Source organism: Miscanthus floridulus, unplaced genomic scaffold (assembly GCF_019320115.1).
Source record: "Miscanthus floridulus cultivar M001 unplaced genomic scaffold, ASM1932011v1 fs_187_2_3, whole genome shotgun sequence".
In the NCBI taxonomy this organism is placed as follows: domain Eukaryota; kingdom Viridiplantae; phylum Streptophyta; class Magnoliopsida; order Poales; family Poaceae; genus Miscanthus; species Miscanthus floridulus.
The window spans coordinates 10,932-21,558 of NW_027096352.1; the positions used below are offsets into that span (position 1 = coordinate 10,932).

Genomic DNA, 10,627 nt, shown 5'->3' on the forward strand with positions numbered 1-10,627 from the left:
ACCTTGCGTTCACCCTTAGCCATAAGGCATAGGTGTGTAGAGGATGATGGCGATGGTGGTGGTGAAGATGAAAGATCAATAGCAATGGCGGCCACCTTCTCATTTTCACTATCATCATCCGATGATCCACTAGATGAATCAATGTCCGTGAGCCAATCACCGATGATGCAGGCCTTTCCACTCTTCTTCTTCTTGTGGAAGTCCCTCTTTTTGCCATCTCTCTTCTTGTATGACTTGTTCTTCTTCTTCTCATCTTCATCTTCGTTACTTGAGTCATCTTTCTTGCCCTTGTTCTTGTTCTTGAACTTGTCTTTCTTAGGCTTGGTGCATTGATGTGCTAGATGACCAAGTTCACCATAATTAAAGTAATCCATTTCGGAGATTGGCTTTCTTCTAGAGCTTGTGAAGAACTTCTTCTTCTTACCATCGAACTTGATGCCACTCTTATTTAGCTTCTTTAGCATTTTGGTGGCTTTCTTCACCATGAGAGCAAGATCTTCATCTTCATCTTCTTCATCACTTGAGCTCTCATACTCAAGTCTTGCTTTGCCCTTATCTTGGCTAGCTTTGAATGCTATGTCCTTCTCTTTCTTCTGGGTATAGGATGAGCCATCTTGTGGCGTGATGTGCATGTACATCTCATGAGCATTGATCTTTCTCAAGATTTGTGTCAGTGTAGCGGTGGAAAGATCACCTTAGTGTAGCACGGTCACAATATGCCCATATTTGTCAATGGGGAGGACACTCAAGATCTTTCTCACAACGTCGGATAGTGACATTTGAGTAAGTCCAAGCCCATTGACTTCCTCTACAAGAACATTCAAACATGAATACATCTCATTAGCATATTCTTTGGAAAGCATCTCAAATGAATTTAGCTTTTTAATCACAAGATGATAGCGTTCCTCACGCTCACTCTTGGTTCCCTCATAGAGCGCATAAACGTCCAACCATAGTGTATGGGCATCTTTGTGGTTCCTTACGCGGTTGAACACATCTTTGTAAAGGCCTCTAAAGATAGTGTTCTGAGCCTTTGCATTCCACTTTTCATAATTAACCTCATTGCCTTGTAAGTGTGTAGCATCCCGAGGTTTTGGAAAGCCTTGTGTGGCGGCTCTAAGTATACCAACGTCTAGAGCTTCTAAGTACGCCTCCATGTGGATTTTCTAATATGGAAAGTCATCTCCCTCAAAGATAGGAGAAGGTCCATCCCCGTGAGACATCTTGCTCTAAGCGATTAAGCTTAAAAACATGAGCACGAGGCTCTAATACCAATTGAAAGGATCAAGATGCCCAAGAGGGGGGAGAATTGGGCTAATTCTAAATTTTCTTGCAATAAATAAATCCTACGGTTAGCCTAATTAACCCCTTGTGCCTAGAAAAGTGTTTCTATTAATCTAATGCACAAAGAACTTGCAACATATGTTCCAAACTTACTCTAGCATGGAAATTCTATGAATATAAAAACAAGTATTGAATTACTCAAAGTAAATGCTCAAAGTAAATACTCAAAGTAAATAGAGAGAGAGGAACGCGATGATGTTTTGCCGAGGTATCGGAGAGTTGCCACTCCCCACTAGTCCTTGTTGGAGCACCCGCGCAAGGGTGTAGCTCCCCCTTGATCCGCGCAAGGATCAAGTGCTCTCTATGGGTTGATTCTTCAATACTCCATCATAGTGAATCACCCAAAACCGCTCACAACTTGAGTTGGGTCACCCACAAGCTCCACCGGGAGATCACCAAGCTCCTAATCACCACCAAACCGTCTAGGTGATGGCGATCACCAAGAGTAACAAGCACGAACTCTCACTTGACCACACGAAGCCTAATGAGAACGGTGGATGCACACTTTGCTACTCTTGATTCACTAATGAGGCTACTCTCTTGGATTCTCAAATCTCAATCACCTCACTAGGACTTTGCTCTTCTTGGCACTCACAAACATGTTTCTCAGCTGTTGGAATGAGCAAAAGTAACTCCACACATGAGTGGAGCTTCTATTTATAAGGCAGCCTAAAAAATGAACCGTTATGTGCCTCTACGGGGTGACCGAACGCTCCGGTCATGTTGACCGAACGCTCCGGTCAGTTCAACCCACACACCAGTGATTAAGTGTTGACCGAACACAGGCAGGGTCCGATCACCACTGACCGGACGCGTCCAGTCATATTAAACCCTCACTAGAACCTTACTGTACTCGACTGAACGCTAGATCCTCAGGGTCCGGTCAGTATTGACCGGACGCGTCCGGTCATAGATTCACTCTTCTAGAATCTTACTGGACTTGACCAGACGCTGCCTCTCAGCGTCCGGTCACTTGACCACTCAGCGTCCGATCGCACCGAACGCAATCTCCTTGATCAAATGAACTGATCGGACTCTGCGGCCAGCGTCCGGTCAGTATTTGACCCTCCATTCACTTCCAACTCTCGATCATATGTGAATGAAGTTTGCTCCAAAGGATCATAGGGCTGTTGTGGAGCTACCTAGTGCTAGTTTAACAAGTGTGCACCACACCTAACTCACTAGACTCATTTAGGTCAAGCTACCCGTCCATACTCCCCTTAATAGTACGGCCAAAGGAAAAACAAAGTCCTAAACTACTCTAAGTGTATCTCTAACTCCAATCGACACTTAGAACTAGTCATCCTTAACCTTGTCGTCCATTCTTTGAAAACCGAAACGATTTCCATCGTAGGGGCATGACCACCTTGATTGCCCAATCGATCTCCATTACCATGACCTAACTTAATTGCCTCTGCAAAACACACGTTAGTTATAGTAATATTATATTGTCATTAATCACCGAAACCCAATAAAGGGCCTAGATGCTTTCAGCCACTAAAGAGTTTTTGATGAATATTACTCTTTCTATCTCCAATCGCTAGTGGCGTTGGAGCTGACCAGGTGCAACAGTGTAGCGTTCCACGTAGAATGATAGATAAAGTTGAGTTGTAAATAAAAGTTTAATGCTGAAATACAATTTTGATAGTTATGAATGAAATTGAGCATAAAATGCAAAGTTTGAGGATTGAAACGATCATCCTTGTAGTTTTGGGATGAAATTGAGCTTAAAAATAGAGTTTGAGGACTAAAACGGCCATTTTGAAAGTTCAAGACGAAACTAAGCCTTGAGTAATAGTTCAGAGACAAAAACGGCTATTCTGCCAAAAAAAAAAAAAAACCGTTCCAGTGCTTTCTTGTTTTGGTTTGTGGCCCGTCCGGCCCACGTAACCAAACAGCCATCGGGCCCGGGTCCGACCCCAATAATCGTCGCCCACCACTCGATAGCGGGCGCGCGCGCACACACACGAAAAGGCCGAGCCCAACGCGCCTCCGAACCACCGACCCAACCCAGCAGATCCACCTTGTTCCGTGTTTCCCTAGCGGCGCTGCGCTACCCCTGTCGTCGTCTTCCCGCACGCATCCGAGCGCCACCCTCCCCAGCCCCCAGCCTCCCCTCCCTTCCCCTCCCCCTCATCTCCGTCTCCCGCGCCGCCGACCTAAGTAGGTTAGGCTTTAGGGTTCCGGCAAGATGGGTGAACGTAAGGTGCTGAACAAGTATTACCCGCCGGATTTCGACCCGTCGAAGATCCCGCGACGGCGGCAGCCCAAGAACCAGCAGATCAAGGTGCGCATGATGCTCCCCATGAGCATCCAGTGCGCTACCTGCGGGACATACATATACAAGGGCACCAAGTTCAACTCCAGAAAGGAGGACGTCATCGGAGAGGTATGCCTGATACTCGCCCATCTGTAGTTACAAGCACGGTCGCTAATTGAAATCTCTGTGGGCACTGGTTGGTGCCTAATTTCTTTGCAAATTCTGCATTGGTCATCAGGGAAAAAATAGTATGCCTGGCCCTGCTTGTTCTGATCAGGGCCAAATGCGCTAGGAGCAGATTGTTGGATCCCTCGCTACTGTTAGGCATACATATATCACATGCGTATCTGTGGCTGGTAGTTTCATGCTGCTAAGCAAATTATTTGCTACCCACCACATCCACACCATTTTTCTTAATGAAGTCATTGTGTTAGCTGGTGATCTGCTGTATGTTTTGTTGATGTTCTCTTCCACGATCTAGCTGTACACAAACAAACGAAATGAGTGCCTAAAAACTGGCAGTGATTGTGGAATCCTGGTGACAAGAGTTCGGTTTTAGTACATGCATCGGTTGTGGATGATTCAACCATCAACAGGGTATCCAGTGCTCTACACATGGGTTGTGAACAATCATTATTAGAGTGGTTCGGTGTATATAAGAAGAGGGCTGTACCATTGCTTGCTGAGTACAAGCAAGTAGAGCAGATGAAGTATTATGAGCTCCAGTAAAACACTTCCCGGCTTCATAAAATTTATTGCTATAAGCTATTTGAATGGACCATATGCTAACTCTGAAATAACAATGGCAGAAATAAGAGGTGATAGAATTAACATGGTAGCATCACTGCAGTACTATGAAGATGCAGCATGTAATTGTGATTCTAGCTGTATAAATTGATTAAATTCGCTAGGTAATTACTAAAAAAGGGTTTGAAAATTAGACTCTTGTACTATTCAATTCACAGTTTTGGTCCACCAGTGTATATGCTTACATGAAATCTGAACAAAAGCTGGCATCCATTTCAATCTCCCATTGGTCTCCTAGCTACATGTCCTGTCTTCTATATTTATTCTAGAGTAGTTTGAGGAGTTTATGTATGCCAGTTTATATCAGAATTTTTGTCAGTCCTGAGTCCTTATTTCTAAAAGTGCTCTGCCTGCTCTTCTAGGTTCTGCAGTGTTGATAACTTCGCTATTCTGCATCCTATAGTCTTTCTGCTCAGCGCTTGCATCTCTTCATTTAACTAAGCATAATAGCCTTTTCATAGGCATCTTTGTGCTTTTGAATTTACAACCATGGTTTGAATTTATTTTTCATCATTGTATGGCCTAGCATAATGCTTTATTTGGTTGTCTGTTGTCTTGGAACTGTGGAATTTCATATGTATCAACTAGTGGGTATTTTGATTACTGATTGTATGCTAACCCATTGCTAATGCTAGTTCCTTCTTTTGGGCGCAGACATACTTGGGAATACAAATATTTAGGTTTTACTTCAAGTGTACTAAGTGCTCTGCTGAGATCACATTCAAAACAGATCCTCAGAATTCTGACTACACAGTGGAATCGGGGGCTAGTCGCAATTTTGAACCTTGGCGTGAACAGGATGAGGTAAGTGATTTTGGGGCATATTCGAAGGACAAATTCCATGTTCCAAGCATATAATCTTCAATTTGATCACCATGATGCATATTCTTTTGTTCAGGCAGCAGACAAAGAAAAGAGGAAACGAGATGCTGAGGAGATGGGTGATGCAATGAAAGCGTTGGAAAATAGAGCAGTGGATTCAAAGCAGGATATGGACATTCTTGCTGCTTTGGAAGAGATGCGGTCCATGAAGGTTGGATCTAGTTCTAGGCCACTAGATGTTTTGTAGTTCTTATTTCATCGGATTTTGCTGATTACTAATATTGTTTTCTTGTGCTGTCTACAGTCTAGACATGCTGGTGTCTCTGTTGACCAGATGCTTGAAATTTTGAAGCGTTCTGCTCATGAGAAGGTAAGACCTTAAAAACAGTGTTTGCTTTATCATGTTTTAATAAATGTCTGAAATAAAACATTCCACATTTTCATTGTTTAGAATAACTTTATGGCTACAGTGTAGTTTCCTACGCTCACTAACATCGATATTCTTCGTGCAATACCAGGAGGAAAAAGCAATTGCAGAGCTTGATAAAGAAGATGAAGAACTTATCAAATCAATCACTTTTCGAGTAATTCTCTATCTCTGCATCGCAATGCCGATTAGTGCCATCATGTATAACATGTGCATGGAGGGTGTTATCTTCTGAAACTGCACCTTTTTAAGTGTTTCCAATTAAAGCAACTCCTTTTGACGTGATTCTATTGCTTAATGCAGAACTCTGGATTTTATGTAAAGCGGATAGAAGATGACGATGACGATGATGACGATTTGGTCCCTGGCCAATCGAGTAAAACAATAAAGGTATCTGATTTTTTTTTCGCTGCTATTTTGTGTTGATGTTTATATCCCAACTCATCAATTAGGGTAAGATACTAAGATTGCATATGATAATATATATTACGGCCCTTGTTTCTGTAGCTCCAAGAAATCTTGGATCTGGAGCTGGAGGTAACTTGAGAATATTTAGATGAACCATTTTGTTTATAGTTTGGACTAAATACAAATATTTAATACACTTTATTATTAGTTTACAAACTATAGGTCTAACTTGGATTTCGGAGTGGGAGCTATGCCAAAATGGCCATGTGTACCATTAATTTACAGTTCAATTACTTGTAACCTAAAAAAGCATTGTTTTACCATTCCCTACATCACATATTTTCTGTTAATGGTAAATTACCCTTGCAGTTTTTCACTTAATTTTTTAAGCGATTAGAAGCTAACATGTTAGATTTTGAAACTGACACATTGTCCTGTGTAAGGTTTCTAGAATATCTAGTTTTCTTTAGGTGGAGGGAACTTCTTAGAGCTAAAAAGGTGAACATCCTTTCAACATATAAATGATAACAGTAAACTTTGTTATTTAGCAATGCGCAATATGCAAATTGTAACCTAGAAATGAATTGTTGCTGCTGTGGAGTAGCTAGCCAAGTAGTTATCACTACCATTTCATATGAAAATATTATGCACCTCACTTATGAAGTCTTGAGTTTGTTTTCTTGATTGGTTAATATTCTAAACTTTTTGCAGATCAATGGATCTTCTGAATCTGTGACAAAGCCAACAGATGTTTTAAGCAAAACTAACGAATCGGAGGGTGCCAATAAAGAAGGTAAGCACTAAGCAGATTTATTATTAATTTTCTATGTAATTACATCAGTCTGCCTCAAGCGCCCCATATAACAGAGTTTTTGTCAGTCTTCCTATATTGAATACATAATTGAAACTGGGATACATGATACATCTATTAGGTACTTTGTTACATTGTGATTTTATTCTACTGACAAATTAGTATTAACACGAGAGCTTTAGGTACAGGGTTCTGATTTTCTTTTTGGAGAACTGTAAACTGTTGTACTACTTTACACATTTAACTTGTGATGTCATATTATGAATTTAGGAAGTTTTGGCCATCGCCAATGATCATTCTAAATTGTCAATATAAAACCTGCTTATTTTGCATTTCACTATGAATATCTGCTATGTTCTCCTTTGCCTGTTAAAAACAGTCATCTTTTAATTTTTAAATTTATGCCTCCATATTTTTGTTCCTCGCCCCCTCTATTTACAGCTTTGCGACATATTTTCATGTGTAAACTCACTGTTGGGCATTCATTGCAGGGAGCAAGAGCTGGATGCCCAAATTTATTGTGAAACCAAAGTCTGCTAGCGCAGATCCTCATAAGAGACAGAAGGTTGAATCCATGGCTGTCCAAGACAACGGGAAAGGCCTAGATGATGAACAAAAAAGTGAATCTGCAAAGCAAACCAATGTTCTCCAGTCCCTATGCCAGAACTATGATAGCGATGATAGTGAATGAGGACACCCCCTCTTGAAGCCATGACAGTCCTGGTTGCCAATGCTGTATCAGTCATCATTATACCAGAGGATTATTGACCTGTAGTTCCCCAAACCACTGTGGCATTGTGCCATCATTGTACATCATATCTGTCACAAATCTCTGATTGTCAATGGCTCAACAGCAAGCATTGACTGTTACAAATCTGGGTTATCCAGATAGAGCTGTGTTGTTGGATATCTGGAAGTGTTAAGACTTCATTTGTAAAAATGATAGTTGCAGAAAGTTCAATCTGCGGTTTGTACATCAAACAGCGTTTCACAAGCTTGATTATGCAGCCAATCTTTGAGGGCGTGTTTGGTTTGAAGGATGAGGTGGTCAAATTTCTCACTCCACTTTTTTTATTTGGTACGTGGAATGGAATGAGTTGATCCATCGCCACTCCATTCCTCACAAGTTAATAATTAGTATATGCAAAACATTTTTAGTGCATTTTTAATATTACTTTTGTGATATGTTGGCGAAATTAACCCATTATATCATTTTTTTCGGAGAAGACAAATGAAGTGATATTCCTTTTGTCAACTCAAACCACAAATGCAACCTATTCAGTCCTGGTAGGCAGCGTCCCTTCACGGCTTCACTGACAGATACGTAGTACTCAACATGCTAAACAACGCGTGCGTACGTGTGTCCTTGTTCGGTCCTCGTACACGTTGATCAAACCAAACCGACCGACACGGCAGAAGTGTGCTTAACGTTTTGAGAGCAAAGGCCTGCTTGGCCTAGGCGCCAAGCTTTTTGTAAAGCAAAAACGAAAATAGAATAACGAGTATTGGGTTCCCAGCTCTACAGATCAGCAGACTTTATTTCTCTTCTAACAGGTTGTATTGGAGTGTTCATTTTTAACAACCTGAATTGGTAGTCAGCCAACAGCCCAACGGTATCGTAGTTAGACGATGTCCCTTGACTGACTAGCAGCTATAAGCTATTGCTACTGCTCATATGTACAAGTGTAAAGGCAATTTTTCTTCACGAAAAAAATTAAAACCACAGTTTTCATTACAACCTCCGTTTCAAAAAAGATGTAATTTTAAGCTTAAATTGAGTTAGACTTCTTTAAATTTAACCTTATGACTCTAAATAGGTATATTATGAAAATATATTTCATACCCTATTATTAATACTAAATTGAAATGTTAGTACTTCTTTAATATAGATTTGGTTAAATTTAGAACTGTTTATAACTCCTAAAAAATGAGAATTGCATTAGATAGCTTCTGCACTTACCAACTCATAGATACTATACCAAAAAATCATATTCTCAATAGATAGTTTATCCAAAATAGATTTTTGTCCGATCACCTACCTTCTCTCTCCTATCATCCACCTACCACATCTCTTTTTGTATTAGTTCTCTTGTAGACATAGTTTTTCTTTCTTAATTCTAATGTTACATCACTATTTTTCTTAGTTGACATCCTAATTAATGGCCATAGAAACCATCTTGGTTTCTTAGTTGGGACTGTTTCACTCTTAGTGGAGAGTTTCATAGCGTTATTTTCAAAAATATCCTGTAAGGTAGAATGCAATAAAATGTGAATAAAACAACCACCTTCAATATATGGTTTCGTTTTGTTATTATTCATAAACATATGACTCGACTTAGAAACCGGCCCAAGAGAGTTTCATTTACGTGGAATTCAATTATTTATTTTTTCTTTTCTTAAAAACGATACATGTCATCAGAAATGTTTATGTTTATGTAAGAATCTAGTAAATACGGGATGAAAGTCGAGTGAAACTTCTACTGACGGATGACAGAGGAATACAATATAGGAGCCTTTCATTTACTGAATTTGATTATCGAAGTTTGATGGGGACAGCAAATACATAACACAGACCGGGATTCATCAATTTTTACACTACAAGTCAGTGTCACTATGCCCAATGACACAAGTCACGTCTGTCTACTGATCTGGAAAAAGTCCGAGAATCGGCTTTGAATCCCCACCACCAGCACTCCTGTATAAACCCCCTGCATTGCATCTCTTGATCATCATCGAGTTCGAGCATCAAGTCGATCATCATAACAAACACAACAGGCCGGCGCATAGCCTATCTAGAATCCACCTTGCAAATCCACAGCACTACGTACTCCATATCGTATCACAGGAACAACAACAATGGCCGCTTGGACAAGGAAGGCCACCGCCAGCGCCAAGGCCTTGGCGAGCTGCGTGCCCGGTGCTATTCGTGACGATGATGGCAAGCAGAGGATCCCGAAAGGGTACCTCCCCCTGGTGCTGTTTCGCGACGACGACGATGAGGGTGCCTCGGAGACGAGGGTCCTGGTGCGCGTGACAGACCTCAAGGAGCCATGCATGGCGGCGTTGCTGGAGATGGCCGAGCAGCAGTTTGGGTACGGGCAACAGGGGGTGCTCAAGGTCCCATGTGACGCAGAGCGCTTTGACCATGTGATTACCATGGCACGCAAGTCCAAGGTTGCTACTAGATAAATGGCGTCATCTATCTACATGTACGCGGTTAACTAGTTGCTGCGAAACGGCATTAGCGAGATTTAGTTTCGTTTGTATCGATCGGCTTCACGTATTCTAGTTGGACTTGGACGGATGTGCTAATGGGACGTAAGTCTACCGCAAGTTTGATTGTTTATTATAAGAGAAGAGATGAAGACATATAGTGGGGAGTGTAAGTGTTGTTTAATAGATTTTTGTATTTTTATGTTGGGTATAATGTTGTATTGTTGTAACAAAGTCCGGGAGAGAAATCCATTTTGAAACTTTTGGTCACACAAATGCCCCAATGATCCATCCCCCCTTCCGGGTACATATACGCCTCAAGTGTTTCGTAATTAGAATTTCTGAAGTCACGTTTGGATCTCTTGAAATATTCATTTTATTTTTTAAACCGGCGATTTAGTTTCCTTCTAGTAGTGGGTGTTTGTGTGTGTGGGTCTGGATCTATGTATGACTCTCTTTTTCTATTAATACAATGATACGCAGCTCTTTCTGTGTGTTTGAGAAAAAAATCTCTTGAAATATACTAATATATTTT

The 10,627-nt window shown here is 41.0% G+C and overlaps 2 protein-coding genes across 3 annotated transcripts; both read left to right on the forward strand.

Moving 5' to 3' along the window:
* The first annotated feature begins 3,426 nt into the window (after window positions 1-3,426).
* On the forward strand, window positions 3,427-7,916 carry LOC136530731 (uncharacterized). Of its 2 annotated transcripts, XM_066523440.1 has the most exons (9): window positions 3,427-3,733; window positions 5,066-5,215; window positions 5,310-5,444; window positions 5,538-5,603; window positions 5,752-5,817; window positions 5,964-6,050; window positions 6,168-6,197; window positions 6,780-6,861; window positions 7,371-7,916. In XM_066523440.1, the coding sequence occupies exons 1-9, from the start codon at window positions 3,536-3,538 to the stop codon at window positions 7,568-7,570; spliced, it is 1,014 nt and encodes a 337-aa protein (XP_066379537.1). In that variant the 5' UTR covers window positions 3,427-3,535; the 3' UTR covers window positions 7,571-7,916. The 2 variants fall into 2 exon arrangements, with proteins under 2 accessions (XP_066379537.1, XP_066379538.1); XM_066523441.1 differs by lacking the exon at window positions 6,168-6,197 and having other exon boundaries at window positions 3,430-3,733.
* A 1,819-nt stretch (window positions 7,917-9,735) lies between these two features.
* Window positions 9,736-10,068, forward strand: LOC136530732 (auxin-responsive protein SAUR71-like). Its single transcript, XM_066523442.1, has one exon. It carries the CDS (start codon window positions 9,736-9,738, stop codon window positions 10,066-10,068), a length of 333 nt encoding a protein of 110 aa, XP_066379539.1.
* The last annotated feature ends 559 nt before the right edge of the window (window positions 10,069-10,627 follow it).